The sequence below is a fragment of the Salminus brasiliensis genome, chromosome 2, assembly GCF_030463535.1.
Source record: "Salminus brasiliensis chromosome 2, fSalBra1.hap2, whole genome shotgun sequence".
NCBI classification, from domain to species: Eukaryota; Metazoa; Chordata; class Actinopteri; order Characiformes; family Bryconidae; genus Salminus; species Salminus brasiliensis.
In genome coordinates, this window is record NC_132879.1 from 57,538,548 (window position 1) to 57,561,388 (window position 22,841).

The window sequence follows — 22,841 nt, forward strand, 5'->3', positions numbered from 1 at the left end:
CCTGGACTCACTTCCTCACTTGTCTAAAAAAAAAAAAAACCTGGACCCCCGCTGTACTAAATTAAGGCTTTATTGTGTAACTTACACACACACACACACACACACACACACACAAATACAAAACAACCACCACCAAAGCCCATCACCGGCTTTACGCGAGCGGGGATTTGTGTTCTCTCTGAATTCCTGAACAAATCAGTGAAGGCTTCCTCTGAACCTTCATCAGAGGTGTCTCTCATTGTAGGAAGTGTCAGCCTGTAGCTCTACCAGGCCGACACCTGTGTGAACGTGGCGAGGAGCAAGGGCGCCTGCCATCACTCCCGCTCAGCGAGAGCGCAGCTAATTGCCCTCTCCCAGCAGTAGGCCTCACCCCTGCGATGCAGGAGCAGAGCCTTCGCTGGGAGAAGCCAGTCAGGGGCCGTATCCCTGCAGGCTCCTCTGCTCCTCCGCCTGTGACAACTAGTGTAATAAAAAGGAAGCGTCGGGGAGAAGTTCACAGAGTCGACAAAGTTTCCCTAAATTAAACTACTTTTTCTTTTATTTTAGGGCAGAGAGGGGGAGGGATCGACGCTGTGCCAGATCCACACTCTCTCACACTGTGCTATTCTCCGTGTGTCTGGACCTCAGGGCATTTAGTCATAAACACTACTGCTAACACCTTCTCATTAACCTCATAACACCGCATACACTGATAATGCTACTACATACATTCTGAAGCTGTGTGTTGAATAACTGGCTAATTCCATGCTGTTTCTGTTCAACAGTGATTTAGATTAGACTTAAGAATTAGGAATCTGTTGCTACTGCTAATGTTTTTAATCTTTAATTACAAGCAGCGTGATAAATATTGCGTATCGTGAAAATATCATAATCGAGTGTTTTCGCCATATCGCCCCGCCCTATGTATACTGCTACAGTCATGTGACAGAATTAGGACACTAGCACTCAGCTAGAACCATTTCAGTATAAAACTAAAGCAGACGACCTCATGTCCTCTACTTACCATAAAAAAGTAGTTTTATATATATATAGTTTTTTGAACTAATTATGCAATAAAATAATATAATACAAATTCTAGAATTTAAAAAAAATTCTTACCAATTTTACCTATCTGTATTTTATCTAAATAGATAGATAGTTTATTTAAAATAATTATGCAATAAAATGATACAAATTCTAGATTTTCAAAAGGCCTTTCTTATCTATTTTACATTTATATATACATACGGTTTGTTTAAAGTAATTATGCAATAAAATGATAATATAATCCAAAATCTAGAATTTCTAAAAAATTTCTTACCTATTTTACCTATCTGTATTTTATTTATATAAATAGATAGATAGTTTATTTAAAATAATTATGCAATAAAATGATACAAATTTTAGAATTTTAGAAATGTTCTTACCTATTGTACTCTATGTGTGTGTATATATATATATATATATATGATTTTCCTTTTCTAAATGATCTACATTAAAGCCTAAACTTTTCAGGTGGTCTTCAGCAGTATTGCACAGAGCAGGTTTGTGAAAACAGCAACAGCAATTAACAAGCGTTACACTGTGCAGCCCTGCTGGGCTATGAACACCACTGGGGCATGGTACACTAGCAGCGCCACTAGGGCGAGGGGACGGCAGGTATGCTGTAGAAGGTGTGAGAGAGCGAGCAGGGGGACGGGGACCCTCGCTGAGCCTGCAGGGCTGATATGGAGCTGGGGTGCTGTTCTACGGTCAGCAAAAAGGGAAAAAGGCCAGTGTTGTGTGTGTGTGTGTGTGAGTGTGAGTGTGAGTGTGAGAGTGAGAGAGAGAGAGAGAGAGAGAGAGAGAGAGAGAGAGAGAGACTGAGTGAATGAAGGTAAGAAAAAAGGGACACACACACACACACACACACACACACACACACACACACACACACACACACCCATATATAGTCTGAAGGTATAGCCTCTTAAGGTAGAAACGACGCCCATGTTTGGTAACACTGTAGGAGCCCATTTTGCTACAGTACCCTAAATTAAAGGTCTTACAGGGGTCTATAAGAGACACCATAGAAGAACCACTTCAGGGTCCACACAGAGATGAGACAGTGGACCTTTAGGATGACGTTCAGGATATGAAAGTCTCCTATGAGGATCTCCTATAGTACAGCTCACAGAACCCTTTGTAGCACCTTTATTTTTAAGGGTGTATGTGAATGGCTAAACAGCCAGTGCTATAGAGCACCATTCAAAAGTTTGGGACTAGAGTTTTTAAATAACTGTTAGAGGACAAAACGCTGTTTATAATTATACTAATACACTAATTATAAAATATTAGGAGTCCAGAATGATGAACAGTAAATAAATACAATAACTCAGAAATCTCTACAGCACTGAGAAATAATCAGTATGAATTATAAATAAATAAATACCTATAAATATATAATTACAGCTTTTTTTTATCATTTAAAACCTAACGTTGCACCCAAATGCTTGTAATACTTAATAAACAATATCACATGTAAATCTATATATGTTATTATTGTATATGAAACAACTGATTCCAAACTTCTGGGCAGTATTTTATGTATGCAACTTATTCCAGTCTAAACATATTAGATTTGAACATTAATATTGTTTAATATATGAACCAAAAAAAATATAAAAAATGGGTTTCCATCTCAAACAGGGAATTAGTTTTGTTCTCTGGGCCGCGGGACACGTCCTGCAGTGAAAGTCAGAAGAGGAAGCCGGAGTGGAGGTGTGGTGTTACCTGTCTGTAGGTGTCCTGGTGATGCTCGTCATTGCGGGAGTCGTAGTATTGCTCAATGAAGCCAAAGTACTCCTGCCTCTTCCTCTGCAACGTGCTGGCTCTGCGCTCTGCGTTGGCAGGCAGGTAGCCCTGAGAATCGCCACAACACACACACACACACACACACACACACACACACACACACACACACACACACACAGTTACAGAAGGGCAGCTGAGACGCCTTTCCTAATCAATCCGCTATCGAACCACATTAGCCTCTGAAATTTCTGCTGCCTGTGCACTGCACCCGTATTCCAGTAAGGTCACCCCTCCCGGTCCCACTGCACTGAAGCATGTTCAGCTGGAGCACAGCAGCCAGTAATACACCGCGCCTCAGTGGTGTACTCAGCCCCGGGTCAACTGGGCTTTTACAGAGCCGCAGTAAAGCACTGGTGAGCTGCAGTGGTCTAGTGCTGCGGCGTCCTTGAGTTTAACAGCGTGAGTAGACAAAACCGCCCGTACCACAATAACTGATCAGAAGAACGACACGCCAGCGTCCGGAGGTTTGGAAGTTAAGCCTGTCCAGGGTGGTTTTTATTATAATAGAGGACAGAAAGCACAACACGACACACTGACAGCTGTAGCACTCCTAAACCACAGCGGCCACGTCTCACACCCTAATCTATAAACCTAATTTATAAACCTAATCTATAACTGAACTGAGCTTCTAAACCTCACTGAACCAATCTGGACTTGCCTGCAGCACAGTACTGATATACACCATGCATTTACATTTACACTACGGTTATTTGCACAGCTGTGCAGATGTTAATATTTGGGAAATGTTTATATCTGTACATTATACTCTGGTTTTTGCTTCTTTTTTTATATACATCTTAACTTATTGTTCTTATTCTATTCATTATTTAGTGTTTCTCTCTCAGTGTAATGCTCAGCTTTATTTATTAACAGTCTGTTTGTTTGTTACATGTCATACGTGTTGCTCTCAAAGTAAAATTCCTTGTATTTGTAACAAACTTTATTTCAGAATCAGGAGGATATATATATATATATATATATATATCATGTCTCGGCCTTATATACTTACTAGTTACTGTATAAGTATCTAGTGTGTATATACAGTATATATACAGTAACTAGTAAGTATATAAGTATATAAGGAATATATAAGTATATTTCCTAATTCTTTTTATTTCTATTTTTATCTATCTTTATTAATCCTTATTAGTGTATTATATTACTGTGCTGTCTTGTGTAACTGCTACTGTCTGCTAAAATTCCTTCAGGATCAATAAAGTATCTGAGATGATAAATTTGCGTTAAAAAAGGTTACCATGTTAAAGTTTGCAGATTAATCCAGTGTGTTAACGGGTTAATGTGTGTGTGTGTTTATATATACAGAGAAGAGCCCACCCTACATGATCAGTTTCTCTGGTTTTGCTATATCTAGGCAGTGTGTTTAAGGGAAATTAACATTTGCTTGTATTTTATAAACCATGGACAACATTTCCTCTAAATTCCAAATAAAAATAGTACTATTTATTTGCAGAAATGACAACTGCTCAGATAATGCGAATAATTGATTATATTAATTATAAAGTAAAGAAGTTATTATTTAGATTTAATCACAGTGCTAATATCTGAACTCTGAGAGCATTCAGAATCACTATGGTGAAATAATAATAACCTCGACGGCCAATCACAGCTCTCATGTCTCGGCCGGCTCTCCACTAGTCTTTCACACTGCTGTTGTGACGTTATGCTGTTCATTGTCTGTAGATTCAGCAGAACCCAGCTCTGTTTGAGGAAATATATCTGGAATAAAACAACTTAAGATTTAAGCACATTTAATAAAAATAATAAATGGTCTCTTAATTATTTTGTATTCTGGATTGCGCTTAAAGGCAGTTTGACAAACACTCCAGTTCCTCTGTCTGCTTTACTGGTCAGCCAGTCAAGATCAGTCACCAGTCTAAGCACCCTGCCCCCCCCCCCCCCCAAACCCCACCGCCACCTCAACTCCATTTCTAATTCCACAGAAAGAGAGAGCACAGCAGATGTCTGCGCCCGAAAAAGAAAGTCTCATGATAAAGTAATTGATTGCATGGAAATCTAGAGGCATGAAAATCCATTTATCACAGGAGACGCTACCCTGCGCACCCATTTTTTACTCCCTACATTCAGACAAGTTCTACAACAAGATGTATGTGTGCCAAGTAGCGCCATTCATGGCGAGGGTATGGGTCATTAGCATATGTACATGTAATTAAGTCGAACTGATAATGCATTATGTGACGGCTTCAGATGGTTCAAAGCGCTCACACTGGAAGGAAGAATGAGCTGCTGATTAACAGTGGCGCAAGCCCTCCTGAGGAGGCCTGAGGGGGAACGTAAGGTGACTGGAGAACACAGAGCAGGGTTCTAATAGCCATCGCTCAGAGAAAGGAGGAGCGCGAGCAGGTTCAAATACAAATCCTACAGCATCGTACATCTACTTTAACACTGATCAGCTCTCGCGCTCTTTCTCTGTATCTCTCTCGCACACTGAATTTCAATTCAGCCCTCATTCATCACAATGTAGCGCTCAAATTAGGGCACAGCCAATACAGAACCAGGAGCCGGACTCACAGCAGCATCTTAATGAAGATTTTTTTTCGTAGGTCGTCGCTTCGTCCTAAAGAAAAAACTCTTAACTCGAAGAAAAATTGACGAATTACTGCTTTTCTCAAATAAATATGATCTTGAATGTTTCCTAAATCTCTCAGACTGTACGATTCCAGACGTTCAGCCTCTAAAAATGATCAGATTAAATGGTTGAATTACAGAATTACTGTTTAACTGATCAGGTTTAAAAGTCGAGACTGATCTTAAAGTATCGTTAGTCTCTACATTAAAGGAAATCCACTTCACTCATATTTACTAAAAAAATTACTTTGATTACATTCACATTTACGGCATTTAGCAGACGCTCTTCTCCAGAGCGACTTACAAAAGAGCTTCACTGTTTACTGAAGAAGAACCTCAGCTAATTTTAATAGACTAAAATTAAATATCCTCTAATCTTAGACTCTACTAAACACAAGTCAGTATGGAGACCATAGTACTCTTCTCTTCGCCTGAGTACTCTCAGACTCCCATACTTCAATTCTTCACCAGTGAACCACCAAGTGACACTCCAGTTTCATAGTCATCACTGAATACATTTTAGTCATTATATTATTAGTAGATATATAATCATGTATAGTAGATTATAGATAATATATAGTAGTAGTATAATAATATATCATTTATCCAGGACTACACTTCAGTGTATCTCTGGGAAATCAGCCCAAATGTACTATAATTACTTCTAATACTAGACCTTAATCTAACCCTAATCCTAACCTCAGTAACAAGTGTTTGCATACATACATACACACAGACAGTTTAAAAGATGGTCACTTCTAAACGAGCTGCTTCCTTAAACACCCCCCCTCACACACACACACACACAATAAAAACTTATGTGGAATCAAAATCAATAAACTACAATAATAACAGCTTGCAGGCACACACACACACACACACACACACACACACACACACACACACACACAGTGTGGTGAACTAAAGGGGTGTTGCAGGGTTTTAGTTTTAGTGGGGCTGCAGTGGAAGTAAAGGAGCTGCCATTGTTCAGGCCAGGTGCAGCAACAACAGGCAGGTAATAAATGCGGCACGTCAGCGGCGAGACAGAGAGAGGACAAGCTACACGTTTCCCAGCAGGCCCGGCAGCAGCAGGAGGCCCGGGCGGCGGTCCTGCTCGAGCTGGTCTAATGCGGAAAGTCCCTGCCCGCACTGTGGCTCTGCATCAAGATCCTCTCCCAGCTGCTCCCACACCACAGGCCATTAGTCAGAGGCGTCAGCTCCATATTAGCGAAATGGAAAACACTATTTAATCACCTGCGCAGGTTTGTCCCTTTATTTATTAAAGCGCAGCAGGCACTGTGCTCAGAGTCTGGGTGGGAGAAGGACGACAACTGGCAGAGCCAAAGCCTACAGTAAATAAATTAAGAGTGCAGTTCATTTGTGAAACCTACACCGACCGGGAGATTAGATTATGCTAAATCACAGATGCTCAAGTTGGGGAGTATTAGTCTGGAACTTACAGCTTACAAATCCGGAAACCTGTACGCCTGCTTAACAGTCTGATTACTGCTGCCCTAAAACCAGGGCTCAGCTACACTTACCTTTATTAATCTGTTAAGAACAGAGCTGCTCTTTACATCTGCTGAACAAATATAATAATAAAATATAAATAATATGATTCAAAAATAATATGAATATTAAATATTAAACATTCAGAAAAGCAACTCTTTCAGGAAAGGCCACTGAACCCTTTACAGGCCTGTCTGTAGGCCCATACTTCAACTCTGAATAACATAGTAGAGCAATTTACAGTAGTAGAGCTGGGCGATATGACGATATTTTATCATATTGTGATAAATTGTGTCATCATGATAGACAAAAAACATCTCTATTAACACTAAAAGTCTCCTCCATATGATTAAACACTGATCAGCTGCAGGTTTCATTACTAACAGTGTGATTAGACTGGGTTCATTAGATGAAGAGCAGCAGATGTTGAGTAGAAATCACTGTATTCAGTACAGGAGAGGATCTGAATAGTAGTTTATAAGAATCTGATACCGATGTTTTTAATCTGTGTTAAATCACGATAAATATTGTGCATCGCAAAAAAAGTCTTCAAATATCGTGATCTAGTATTTTTTAACATATCGCCCAGCTCTATGTAGTAGTCACTGAATAATTTATCACCACTAAATCACTAGTAGATTTTTAATCATTTATAGATCCTGAATAACATACAGAAATGATTGAAAATGATCTAGTAGCTGCTAAAGAATTCATAGTAGATACTAAATAATATATAGTAGTAGTTAAAAAATGTATGGTACATACATAGGTAATTTATTGAAGTTACTGTAACTTAATTTACTTTGTAAATAAACTTCTAGCTGTTACTTAATAATTCATAATTGATCCTAAGTAAATACGGTAGTTACTGAAGCATGTACAGTAGATACTAAATAATATATTAGTTACTGACTAATAATAGTAGTCAAATAAGTAATTTATTGAAATTACTGGATAAATTATACAAGATACTGAATAAATTATAGTATAATTTATAGTACAAATTAACTAATAACTTTAATTAATTAATTAATTAATTAATTTCCAGTAGTTGATGAAGAATTTACAATAGATGATAATTTGTTTATATCAGTAACTAAATACATTTACACAAATTACCGAATCATTTACTGTTGTTACTAAATCATTTTTAAAAAGTTGAATATCAAGACTTCAAGCTTAAAAATTCTTAGTAATTTAAAAAGCAGTTACTGAAACGTTTGTCACAGTGTAATTTGAAGTAGTTGATTAATTAAGTCCCTTAATTTGTAGTAGCTACTAAATATTAAGTATTAAAATTAAAACTCAAAATCAGGCTCAAGGTTCAAGAAAAAAAATGCTTAAAAAAAAGTATTATGCTGTTATATTAGCTTTTTGTCTTGCACCCTAGGCCTTAAAAAATACAAAAGAATAATATTTAATAATAAATAATAATTATTATTATTATAAGAATTACAGTCTCCACTGGTCTTTTTTAATATATAACTGCATTTGAATTTCACAGAACTGAACATGTACAGAAATCTACTCAAAATGGAATTTATTACAATAATAAAAAGAATTAATTCATTTCCAGTTTCCTCCAGCTGGCTGGAACTTCCACGTCACGTGATTCTATCAGCTGTCGGAGAGTCTTCCTGTTGGCTGGGAGGGTGTAAGCTAGCACATGCTAAAATTGCAGTCATAAGAGCCCCCATATCAACACTTAGAATGATATAAGCCGCTGCGGCGGAAGATAAGTGAACACGTCCTGAAGATGTCTGGGACGTTCCGGTTTGAGTGGAGGGGAAGGAGTGAGGACTCCTATCTGTTCAGTCCTGGCCATGACTGCACTGCTTTGCATAATGAAGGAGAGAGCTACTCTGCCCAGTCAAGGTTAATGGAATGTTTACGACAGGTCAGCTGCGGCGGCCAGCGGAAACTTCATCAAAGTTTTTTATTGGGTTCCAACTGTTTCCTACTACACGAGCAAGCCAACGACTGCACTTTGCAAAAAAAAAAACAGTAGGACAGAGAGTAGGACAGAAGACAGTACGACAGAGACAGCAGGACTAAAATATGAGGACTGTAGAACAGACAGAAATAAAGACCGAAGGACAAAAAGAAAAACAAAGAAAGACAGGAGGAAAGACGGACAGAAGGAAGGACAGCAGGAAATACGGACAGAAGGAAAGACGGACAGAAGGAAAGACCGTAGGATAGAAAGAAAAACAAAGAAAGACAGGAGGAAAGACGGACAGAAGGAAAGACGGAAGGAAAGACGGACAGAAGGAAAGACGGACAGAAGGAAAGAAAAAAAAAAAAACAAAGAAAGACGGAAGGAAAGACGGACAGAAGGAAAGACCGAAGGACAAAAAGAAAAACAAAGAAAGACAGGAGGAAAGACGGACAGAAGGAAAGACGGACGGAAGGAAAGACGGAAGGAAAGACTGAAGGACAGAAAGAAAAACAAAGATGGACAGAAGGAAAGACGGACAGAAGGAAAGACGGACAGAAGGAAAGACGGACAGAAGGAAAGACGGACAGCAGGATGAAAGGAATAGAGGAACAGAGTCAGACAGCAGGACAGGGACAGTGGGGGTAAGGGACAGAAAGGCAGGAAGTCAGGGTTCAGATCCAGCGCTGGCTCTCTGTAAGAGTCTGCAGAACCAGCAGTGATTTCCCCTGCCGTCACCGGCCTCTGAGAGAAACCCGCTCTGCCGGCTGCTGATCGCTGAGCTACAGTAAACAGCCAGTCCTGCCCCCCCACCGCCCAAACCGCAACACCTCAACCCCCCCTCCACTCCGAGCTCCCCCCCGTTTCTGAAAACAGGCTTAAGGAATCAATTTCAGGAGTAAATGAAATCTTTATTTTCCAGCGTGGATCTGACAAAACAAAAATGATTTCTACTTAGGAGAGCATTTCAGCAGGTTTCGGGGGGGGGGGGGGGGGTCAGCTTTGTGTGCAGTCAGCAGGACGGGGGACTAGTGGACGGGGACGGGGACGGGGGGGACTGATTGCGCATTAAAAGAACTGTTCAAACACCGACACGCCCTCTGCTGCTGTCTTCACCGAGCCCCTCTTACCAACCATCACTCTTGTTAAAGGATGATTTCCAGCTGTTCGCATTTTCGCACACACACACACACACACACACACACACACACACACACACACACACACACACACACACACACACACACACACACAGACCCCCCTTCGGGCACCCACAAATGAAGTCGCATCACAAACCGCACATCTTCACCGTGGGTTCAATAGCACAGATCAATGTGATTTGATTGAGTGGGGCCGCCTTGGGTTGGAGTCAAAATGACAGATGAGCTAGCCATAGGCAAATGAAGGTCACACAGGTGAATTGGATGTCTGTGTGTGTGTGTGTGTGTGTGTGTGTGTGTGTGTGTGTGTGTTTGTGTGTGTGTCCAGAGACCGCACACAGACACCAGAGGAGGGTGAGAATATCAAATCTTTGCCTCATAGTACTTGCAGGCTGGCACTCCATCCATCAGCATGCCCGTCGCAGCATGGCACAGGGCACAGGGCTCAGCGCTGTCTGACTGACTGCCATGGGAGAAGCCCCCCGGCGTCAAGCTGAATCCACACACACTCCTCATGCTAGCCGCTGTCCTGCGGGACCCTTTATCCCAATTACGCAAGGTGCAGTTCTCCGTACAGACAGGGCGTCCTGCGCTCCTCCAGGGTTGGTAGTAAAGGCTGTGGTTGCACGCAGAACCAGCAGGTGGAACAGGATAGTGGGCAACACCACCGCAGTGCACAACTCCAGTCCTGGAGGGCCGGCCTTGGGAGCTGCCCTGTTCGAACTGTGGCGGTGAGGAGGCGGGGACGGGGGGACGCAAAGCTCACCTTGGTGGTTTCTGACCATCCCAACCAATCAATGATCCCATACGTCTCTACAGCAGTGGTTCTCCATCAGACTGTCCTCCATAGTACCGGACAGTGGGGAACAACATTCACAGGCTGGGATTCTCAGCATGCTACACCAATAAGCGTTTATGCCAAATGCTAGAAATGCTAACAATCGAACCCATGGCAACTCAAGCGAGCCTCTACATGGTACAGTGTTCAGTTATTATATATATTTTATTAAATATCTGGGTAGTAAGTGTAACGTGCTCAGTGAAACACTTACATACAAAGGAAGTGAGTGCAAACACTGCTCTCCACCCTCCTAGTGAAGAACTGTGGGTATTACCAACCAATGAGAAGACTTGAATCCATTAAATATAATGTACACAGTCATATCAGAATATTAAGACCACCCACCCTCAGCGTGGCAGGTCTTGGTTAGGTGGCGGTTATTCCACAGGGTCTTCAGACTGTGTGGTATTGGGTCAGCACAACCTGGTGATCCAGGTGTTCCCAGATGTGTTCCAATGGATTGAGATCGGGAGGGTTAGCAGTTTCTGAGACGCTCCCACCCTTCTCCCGGTACCCTAATATCACAGGCATCAGTCCTTTGCCCATGATGATGGTTTTGCACTCTGCTTGTTTATACAAGCAGCAAACCCGGTCATGTTGCATCTGTGACGTCCCGGGCCAAGATCACTCCAAACACTGCCCTCTAGTGGTCCGGGATTGAACACAACACTAAATGAACCACTTGTCTGACACCAAGCTAACTATTTGATTAATTAAAAATATCAATATTGTGTGTTTCAGGATCAATACAGTATTGTAAAACAATATGGGGACAATTTTATATAATTTGATTTAATTTAATATTATTTTACTTAATATAATTGTATTTTATTTTCGTTCATATAATTTAATTTTATACGTTTATTGTATTATATAATTGTATTATTTTATTTTATATAATTATATTTTATTTAACATACCTGTATTTTATTTTATTTAATATAATTGTATTTAATGTTATTTAATATAATTTTATTTTAGATAAGTTTATTTTACTTAATATAATGTTATATGATGTTATTTAATATAATTTTTTGATTTTATATAAGTTTATTTTATTTAATATAATTGTATTTTATTTTACTCCAAAGCCTAGCTTTGTAGGATCTGCAGGTCAAACCGGTGCGTTTCCTGCCTGTGGTGAGAAGTCGTCATGAGAGCAGCGGCAGGCTTTTTTTATTAGAGCTCAGAGTGACACTACATGCCAAGAGGGACTCATCTTACAAACAAGATCTTTTCTCCTCAGTTAATTATGTACCAGTGTGTTAGCTTGTTGAAGTACCACTGAGCACCATTAGCGTTTATCTTCCCAAATAATTTTTTAATCACAAATGCAAGCTAATCTGCCACACTCTGCAGCCCTGCTGAATGGGATGCTTAGCCAAGAAGCGTAATTAACTGCTTGACAGACCACCAGAAGTGGCAAGCTGGAAATGTGAAAAGGGCCCATTAGCATGATTCAAACCGCATGCCTAAATCACGCACCTGCTTTACATCGGATCACACAGCTTTAAGACAACGGAGGCAATCATCGTTAAACCTCGCGTTTACGCTTTATACTCGAGTCCGTTTTTACTGATCAGCGAAGCTCGTAATGCGCAAGACGCCGTACGAAGTCAGTCCATGTGGATCACTGATAGCAGCAACTGGTATGTTTGGTCTCTGGCTCCTCCTACAGTTAATTCACCGTTACATCACTATTGCAAATACAAAACGCTCTATGGACTGATGTACACATGCATTTCTGGACAAGCTGAGAGCTCCAGTGTAGAGCAGCATGTGGGCTGAGGTGGTAGAGTAACACTACAGGATTTTACACTAATATGACTCGGGAATATGGCTACACAGCAGTTCTGGAGAGAGGTTCTCCACCTGCAGGTCCACCACCAAAGCTCCATAGTGCAGCAGCAGCAGCAGCAGCAGCGTTCTGGCCCAGAGTGGCCGCAATGATGGAGACGCCTCTGTTCTCCCTGTTCCAGTCAGTGGAGCGTCAGGCAGACCTCTAGGAAGTCCAGCAAAAAATTTATAAATTCGATTTTTTTCACCCACCAATTTCTTAAGATGTCCACTGTATTGCACCGTCCAGGCATCCAAGCACAGAACGAAGAAATGAATATATGGGCTGAAGAGTTCTGGGAGATACCAAGGTCACAGTGGATGTGTCTGCAGCAGCGTTTTATTATGTAGGACCTGGTTTATGGAGTCGAAGGACGGTGCCTTTTTCGAGGTGGCTATCAGAGAGGATTTAAAGGTCAGGGACGCTCCGACACCGCCGAAGTTCCTCAACAGCAGAGAGGGAAGAAGCTGCCCATCTCCCCGTGTTCCACAGATTTCACAATTTCACACCAACGCTGCAATCTCGCCGGACTACCAACCGTGCCAACGAGAGCACATAAATAAGACACGGCGAGTTAAAGAGAGCTCGGAGAGGGCGCCTCTCAGCCCTCCCATAAGAAGGCTGGATGTAACTGTGGGATTAGGGCTGTGTTTGTTATATTGATTAAGGGAGGGAGCTGGCGATATGGTGTGCATCATGATACATAATATATTATCATTTAATATACTGTGATAGATGAGATACCGCAAGCAAGACAACATGCTTAATGCATAATGCTGTATTTTTTTATCCAATCTGAAGATTAAAGAGTAAAACATTGCCCTCTAGTGGCCGGGGTTTAAACACAACACTAAATGAACCACTGTCTGACACCAAGCTTTACATCTAAAATATTAGATTAATTAAAAATATCAATATTGCATTTTTCAAGATCAATACAGTATTGCAAAACAATATCATGATACTTAAGAGACATGGATGGGGGAGAAAATAATAATGTATTCACCTGGATGAACCTAAAGATAAACTTAGGAAACAATGTATGTTAATTTAATTTAATTTAATTGAATTGAATTTACTTTAATTTAAATCTTTTCTAAATGTTTTCAAACATGTTTGGTCAAACAGGCAAGTCCTGATGCGTAAAAAATACAATATTGCAAAACAATATGGTGATACTCAGCATTAAGAGACGGGATAGGGGGGAGGTAATAATAATGTATTCACCTGGATGAACCTGATGCTAAATTAGGAAAAAATGTATGTTAAAATAAAATAAAATAAAATAATATTAAATAAGAATAAAACATATTTTATTGTATTTTATTTTATTTTATTTTGTTTAATATACTATTCAATATAATTGAATTTACTTAAATTTAAATCTTTTCTACGTTTCAAACTATTAGTATTTTCTACTATTTTCAAACATGTTTGGTCAAACAGGCAAGTCCTGGTGCGTGTACATACACACACACAGCTTATTAACCTATTCTAAAAGTACTTCTCTGTTTGGATTGAATATCATGGCAAAAATCTTGTATCTCCATTTTTACCATTTTCACTGTTTAAAAATACTATATTGCAAAACAATATGGTGATACTCAGCATTGAAACACTCGGATGGGGGGAGGTAATAATGTATTCACCTGGATGAACCTGATGCTAAACTTAGGAAACAATGTATGTTAATTTATTTAATTTAATATAATTTTATTTTGTTTTATTTAATATAATTTTATTTAATATAATATATTTAATAGAATTGAATTTACTTTCATTAAAAAAAATTTCATTAAATGTTTTCAAACATGTTTGGTCAAACAGGCAAGTCCTGATGTGTGTACAGCTAATTAACTTATTCTAAAAGTACTGCGCTGTTTGGATTGAATATCATGGCAGAAACCTTGTATCTCCATTTTTGCCATTTTCACTGTTTAACAAATAGTCCAAATCTGGCAGTGGTTCTTTACACTGTATCAGAATTTTATGATAAAAGCACCAATAGAAATGCTCCAAAATGACCTGAAGTAAAATGTTTTTTCTTCGACTTAAATTACCATTAAAAGTTACAATTTTTCCTTCTCCTGTAAAGCTGCTGTTTTGGAGATATGAGTTTTTCTCATGACAGTGACAATCTTGTTCATTAACCAGTAACCAGTGGGTGATCTTACACAGAGGGGGACAGAGTTGTAAATTCAGCTGAACTGCTCTACTCACTGAAAGAAGCTTCCATGTGATGGGGCGGACCTGCCGTGGAATTCCAGACCAACTCAGCTTCCGCAGCTCCTCTACAGGGAGAGAAAGACAGGGAGAGAAATCTACACATCACTGCAATCTTCACATTACACATCACAATAACCTCACAACAGCAGCACACACCCATTCTCTCATCCTATATGCAGCAGTGTGCTGCACTGGAGGCATTCTTTTAGTCATACGACCTTAAGAATTAAAGGACAAAAGTATTGGGACGCCTGCTCATGCATTGCTTCTTCTGAAATCAAGGGTATTAAAAGAATTTCCCCTGCTTGTGTTGGAGTAACTGTCTCTACTGTTCAGGGAAGAAGACGACTTTCTACTAGATTTTGGAGGAGCATTGCTGTGAGGATTTGATAGCATTCAGTGATAAAATTGTTAATGAGGCCAAGATGCTGGATGATTATTATGATGATGATGATAATCACCATCCCTCCTTATATCTTTATCTCATCTCAACTCGTCCTAAAAGTACTGGTTGGAGCGCCAACCATCATCATTCCAGAGAACACAGTTCTTCCACTCCCCCACAGCTCAATGCTGGGGGGCTTTATACCCCTCTATAGCCCACACCTGGCATTATTAGGCAGCATGGAGCCAATAGGTTCATCAGTGTTTATCTGCTCCAGAGAGTCCTATTCTATTGGCAGCACTTTTTACAGGGACTAGACAAGCTGTGTATGTGTGTGTACATTTGCGTTTGTGTGTCAGCAATGGGTGCAGCCTAAATTAGCTGAGTGTATTCATTAGAAGAGGTGTCCAAAAATATTTGGACGTATAGTGTATACTCACGTGTTTGCCTGTACTGTCTAAGAATTTAAAAATAAATGTATTAAGGGAATTCATCACTGGATTTAGAGAAGGTGGTATTCAAATGTTTACATCCTGGTTCACAGTTTTACCCTCCAGACTAAGCAAAGCCCTGAGTTTTCCGAAACATCCATCTGGAGACTAAATACGGCGCGCAGCAGCAGCCAAAAACATTTTTGTTTTCCAACGAGAGGCGACATCTGCCTGCAAAATCACAGAAATGTGTGTCCAGCGGGACTGAAATTACCGAACCGCCACCGAGATCAGTGCATAACAGCAGGTAATTCGGCCTGTAATTTTCAGAAGAGGACGGAGAAAAACTCAGACAAGGCCGATCCGGACGCAAATACACTCACAGAGCAGCACCAGCGAAAGGAAATTACCCCTGGACCCCTTTTAAATTGAATCCCCTGCTTTTGATGGCAGTCTGACCATGTCTTTTCAGATTACTGAGAATTTCAAAGCCATTTCTGAGCAAAAATAAGTGAGCATGAAGCCAAGCATCAACATATCAGTTACAAAACAGCAAATCTGAAAGAGCTGCAATCTACCGTCAAACACGCTGCCGGACACTGCTGATGATTAAAACGCCACGTCTGTGAAAGCAGCACCTTCCAAGAGTAAGAAGCCATAAAGGCCAGGTCTTACAATGTGCGTCTTATTATAAAACAGAAATAAGACAGGGAGCAGTGCGAGGCCTCCTCGACTTTAGGACTTGTATGCAAATGCAGGCAGAAGACATGCAAGCAGGGTCTACTCCATTCACGCCTCATTCATTATTCCCAGTGGCAATTTGTTTGCAGAGCCACCCAAAGGTGAAAACTATTACCAGTCTGTCTGCCTGGCCAAAAAATCCCTAACAAAGTCAACCTCCATCTCGTAACTCATGTGTGCATCGAATTTTCTTGCACGTGCTACAAGAGCAGGGCAACTCATTTGGGCTTAAATGAGGAGGCAGGGAGCAACGGCTCTTTGTTTACAGAAATATATATCTACATATTACACATCTCTGAGTTTGTTTTCCTGCGTCTCGTCCAGCGCGTTCATTGAGAACTGCTAAATAAACGTAGCGCCTTTTGATTACAGGAGTCGGACGGGATTCACAAGAGACATCTACACACTCAGAATAGGCTCGAACCTGCATCTCCTGAGAGCCAGGCTTAAACAGCATATGCATGTAAATGGAAACCCGCGGTACGGTCCACTCTAACCTGAGCGAATACAGCACTCGCAAATTCCACATCGTAAAGGTGGCACACGAACCTAAGGATAAGTAACCAGCAAAAATAAATAAGCAAATGAATATTATATATATATATATATATATATATATATATATATATATATATATATATATATATATATATATTTATTTGTTGTTGGGTTGTTGTTGTTGCACCCTGGTCTGATCCTACGTTTGGAAAAACGGCAGATGTCCCTGTATCTGTTAGTATTTAGTATATAATATTATATAATATAGTTATTGATTTATTTATTTGGTACAAAAACCCAGATAAACACTTCACAAAAAAAAATGTTATGCTGCACCCTCTGTAACCCTCGCTAGGCGTCACACTGCACTCATTTTCATTAATTAATTAATCAATACCCAAAACTTCAAGTGAGAACTAAACCCAGGACTGGATACTGAAGACCCGGATCTAGATATAGAGAAATAATAACAGATGGAGTATCAGCAGGGATCTGAGACGATTCAATAGATCAGATCAGGTACTTAAGGAGTGATCCAGCTCCGATCCTTTGTTTTTACCGCTGTGTTCTAGCAGAGCTCCTTCTGGCGTCCTCTAACTTAACGGAATACTAGTTGGAAAATAGTCTGAAGGCATCGGAACCGTTTTGCCAGTGCAGTCTAGTCTAAACCATGGGTGGAAATACACTCCCATCACGAGAGCTACTTCGAGGCAGATTTAGGAATTCGTCCCCCCATCCTCATTCTGAGGCAAAGTAACAGGGTGGTAAATAGGCTTGTAAAAACCTCACAATTACTTACTTTAATACATCTAACAACTTACAATACACCAATCAGCCATAACATTAGTACCGGTGAAGAGAAAAACACTGATTATCTTCATCTACAGTGGGATCTTTATATCGGTGATCAGCTCTTGAAGGTGATGTTGGTGGACAAGCGTAAGAATCTGAGACACTCTGACAAGAAGAACCAAACTGTGAGGTTCTAGACAGTGACTGGGTCATCAGAACATCTCCACCAAAACATCAGGAGCAGGTCTTGTGGGGTGTTCCCGGTATGCAGTGGTCATGCAGTGGCGTGAAGGTCATCAGCACATAAGGCTCACTGATGCTCTTGGAGGCCCTGTCCACCTCACAGCTTGGTCAGGTGGGCAGATACCACAGCAGGATGCCTCGAAGAGTCAGGGCGACATTCATTAAAATACCCAACACACATCTGAACTGAAACTGGGTTCTCTGAACATTTCTAAGAATGCCCGTGGTTCTTCGGGTTGCCTTTACTAAAGAACCTTTGAAGAACCTGAACAAATTCCTTGGCCTGCCTACAAACATGCCTACGAAGAATTCACTGCAGCTGCAACGTCCGAGACACGATGAATGATTTAAGCAGGAAGCTGTTTTCTTTGTACTGATACTGAAAACACACTGAACCATGAATGGCACAGCGCACCGATCCAGGCTTAGTGAACCATTACACCTTTACTGGAGACAGAGAATGATGGTTCTGTCAAACGTTCTGAAAGTGTAATCCATTTTTCTCATTACCAGCTACTCGAGTGCCGCCGAATTACAAGCCTAATCTCTCCACAGGACCTCTCGCACGCCCTCACTGAAAAGATACCGAGCAGCCTTAAAGAAAACAGGCACTGCCCAGGTTCTGCTACTAGCCTTTATAAACACGGGTTTATTAGAAACTAAACAGCTTTATTTAAACCTGCATATGATGGTGGGAGCTCTCTGACTCTCTGAAGCACAAACGCAACACAAGAAACATCCAGACACTCAGAATAGGCTATAAACCGCCTCTCCTGAGAGCCAGGCTTAAACAGCATAAGCATTCCACTGGAACCTGAATTACAGCATTCACAAACTCATACTGTAAAGATGACACCACCAAAAAGTCCTGCATAACATTGCTTTACACACCTTTACACTTCCCTCCTTCACCGTCATCTTTTTCATTTAAAAACCAAACTGGACTATCCTGCTGACTACCCTGCAGCAGACCGCAGTGGGAGGAAAGCCCCAATGCCCCAACAGGATCCAACACAAACACCTCTGAGGACTATTCTCACACATATCTCATCGCTGTCTAATGAAAAACGTGCATCTCAATGTAAAATAAGAGTTTATTCCACGTAATTTAGAGCATTTCTATTGGTCAGTTCATCTAGAATTATTTATACAGTGTACAGAAGCAGCTACAGGGATCAAACCTTGGAAAAAAAGGAAAATACAGGCACATATAAGCTTGGACTTAGCATATAGGCTTTTTAAAAAAAAACACTGGACCAGTATGAATTTTATTCGCTAGAATCCAGTCCAAGTTAATCTGAGATGTTGCACAGTAACTGGAGCCTGTAGTTTCCAGGAACCAACATATAACCACTGTACGTCCGTTTATTATTTATTATTCACTATAATGTGAACCTGACAATTGTTCTTGATATTGTGTCTTAATTTCATGATGAGTGGACCAATAGAAACACTCTAAAATGACTTAATATGCTAAAATATCTTTACATTGACTTCAATTGAAAGTTAAGAAGGTTGTCTTTCTTTTTTTTTTTTTGATATATGCATTAGAACAGTCCTCACTGATGTTTGTATGGAGACCCCTAGGGGGCACTAGAAGCTGCGTTTCTCTCACCGGGATTAGCCGGAGTAACCAAATTCAGACAGAAGATACTGATCAAGTGAAACAATTTCATAAGCTCTTCTAACTCATTGCCAAACAACCTGTACATCAATGAAAAATATGTTTATGCTAACATCTCAAACATCTAAAGCACTTCACCAAATCTCTCCACAGCTAATGGTCCATCATAACACTGTGCAAGAGATAACACCACCACCGGACAGTGAGCTAGCACACCATGCGGGAGACTGGGGTTTGAATCCTGGGCTGGTTGGCTATGCTATGCTACACCAGTAGCAGTAGGACTCCTTGGGCAAGACTCCTAACGCTACACCGGCCCACCTCTGTAATACGAGTGACCTTATAAAGATAAGAGGTCTGGATAAGAGCATCAGCCTTAAACCTGAATTGTGTGAGAACTGGAATAACATCTCTTTAGTCACTTTTACTCCACTTACTCCAATACAAATCCTGCTTTTAGCGCCCCCTCATGGGCAGCGCTACAATACGTGCAGCTGAGAGATCCGGGAAAAGCATCTGAAGGTAGAGAAGCATGTGGGCGAGGTGGAGGAGCAATATTACAGGATTTACAGGAATTATTGCAGGAAGGTCTCCTCTCCGGTGGGGTTCTGCAGGTTATCGTCCAATTTTATCAGCAAAGTGATCCTTCGGTCGAGCCCCATAAAACATTCATTCCGGTCTAATTATCACATCTGTCCAGATCTCCGACAGCCTTAATGTTACACCAGCGACATCTCGGCCAGAGGCCCACACTTGACGAGGCGGCGGCGGTGAGCAACAAGAGCCCGAGCAGTGGCGGCGGCAGCGGCGATGGGGAAGTGACACAGCGAAGGCCGGCTTTAACGAGCAGCTTCGCGGCAGAACTTTATAGGAAAAGCACTCAATTCATTAAACACGGAGCCACTCAAGGGTGCCTCTCCTCGGCTCGCACCTTTGAACCCTCATTTGCGCTGTCAGGCACAGAAATTAGCCAATGAATCTTCTGCCCTGGCGCTTAATTAAACTATCTGTTATATTTCCTCTACGTGGCATTAATCTCACAGCGGGCTCGGACGAGAACATGCACGTTCTCCTTCTCGCTCTGTCTCCGTCTCCCTCCCTCTCTCTCGCTCTATCTATCTATATCCCCCGGGAGACGGTGACCTCGAAAGCGGCCTTGCTCGCCCGGCCGGATGGACGTGGCCGAGAAGCATCTGGGTCTAGAGCAAGAGCATCTGTCTGGGAGCGGCTCTCACACACACACTCACACACTCACACACACCACATGAATGCAGCAGCTCTCAGGACTCAGCAGCAAGTGGAATTACAGGCCAGCGATGAGCTTCAAGATGTCTTGTGTTGTCATCGTTTTTTTATTTTTTTTAAAAACGCTGCGTTTAGGCACTGCAGGATTCGCACTCAGGCCGACGTGAGAGCATCGCATAGCTCAAATTATCAGACGATTTTGCCATCAGGCCAAGATGACACCATATTATCTTCGGTGAGCTTCAACTCTTAGACCCAGGCCTTCAGGAAAGGCTGCAAATGTCTGGAAAATCTTCTGTACGAAAGCGCTAAACTGTGTTAGCCCTGTAGCAGGTCGGCCTTCCCATTGACAGACTGGGGTCTGATTTCCCGGCGAGAAGAAGGGCAAGGAGACCATCATTCAGCACAGTGCTAACCATTGTGGGCGTCTGTTAGCTGATGTAAGGGAACTGGCAGTTAGGGTTCAGATGTCCAATGGTGTCTCAGCAGCAGCCTGAGAAGATGCGGTTGGCTTTAACCCTGAGCACACATGCCTGGAGAGGTGGGCGGCCATTGCTGTGAGCAGGGAGGGTGAAGGGCCTCGCTCAATGACCAGATACTGGCAGCTCGCCGAGCCCTGGGAGTGCGGGAATTGAACCTACAACCCTCAAACTACCAATGAGATTGACTTAAAGGAAACTGGCCCCTCCCTGTGGAAACCAAACCGCTTTATTCAGACTTCAGCTAGCGGTTCATCTGGTGCATCGCATCTTCAGATCCACCAGAGAAGTTCCAACCAATGGGAGAGCTTGTTTAGCTGTATCTGCCTAATTAATATTGGTTGATTTTCTGTTTAACATTTAACATGTTTAACCATTTGGTCGCCAAGTAAACCTAGTAGAGTTTAAAAAAGACAGAAAAAGGAGCTAAATCAGACATTCCCAAAGATCGTTAGGACGTCCCGGAAGGCCTAGAAAGCCTTGAGGCTCATTTCAGGTCTTTATCAATCTACACATTTCATTAACACATCTCGTCTCATTTCTGATAATATATGACATTTCCAAAAAGTAATCATTCCCCAGACAACAAATGAAAAAGCTGACAGGCATAAAATAACGGGGAACACACACAGAGATCAGAAACAGCAAGAGAAAATCAGAACGTAATGGAAACAATGAATGGAAAAAAAGTCTTGCAGAGCTTTCAGGCCCCCTACATGATGCCCTACTGTGACTATTGTATACGGTAGCCGTGCCATGCTCGTAGTATATCGCCTCACATTGTCGGTTTATATATATTATAAAATACATACACACACATATATATATATATAAATAAATAAAAGCCCTCTTTTGATCAGACACACAATCAGATCATCGTGCACTACTGTCTCTTTGCCTCACATTAGGAGTAAAAATGTGTAAAGCTGTAACGCGCTGCTCTGTATTCAGCGAGCGCCTCTCCAGAGTAAACCCACTACAAACGCTGAGGCGAACGGCACTACAGAGAACCAGGGTGAAAGTGACGTTTCAGTCTCTGACTTTCAGTCACCGCGAGAAATCGAACACAACTACAAAGAGACTATAAAATCCCGCTACTTCCACAAGACTTCCAAGACGACGTCACTGCCAATAACGCAGCCCGGGAGCTGAGAGAGCGTCAGAACGGGAAGCGCTGTCTAAAGACACGGTCAGGAGGTGGGCTGAGAAATAGAGAGACACATATAGAGACGGACCACATTTGTCAGGAGGCCGGACAGCTGTCAGTCTCGGGCGCTGAGCCGAGCTGTCCTCAGACCCCACTGAAACACTGCAGTGAGGTGAGGTGAGGCAGCTAGCCGCGTTCAGAAAAAGGGGAAAGAGAAAAACATCAATAAAGCAACAGGCTGCCCCCCATCTGTTAGTACACTAGGTTTCGGGACAGATCCCATTTGTTTGTGAGATGCATTGTGCACT

The 22,841-nt window shown here is 41.4% G+C and overlaps 1 protein-coding gene across 3 annotated transcripts in view; it reads right to left on the bottom strand.

Annotated features, from left to right (window-relative positions):
- tbc1d22a (TBC1 domain family, member 22a) overlaps positions 1 to 22,841 on the bottom strand; it is a 189,697-nt gene that overhangs the window by 137,920 nt on the left and 28,936 nt on the right. For all 3 annotated transcript variants that reach the window (XR_011979058.1, XM_072674024.1, XM_072674025.1), the window contains exons 5-6: positions 14,943 to 15,013; positions 2,752 to 2,880 (exon numbers count right to left, since the gene is read on the bottom strand). Coding sequence is in view for 2 of the 3 variants with exons in the window: in XM_072674024.1 (XP_072530125.1) it covers positions 2,752 to 2,880; positions 14,943 to 15,013 (200 nt within the window). In the remaining variant the exon portion in view is untranslated. The remainder of the gene's footprint in view (positions 1 to 2,751; positions 2,881 to 14,942; positions 15,014 to 22,841) is intronic.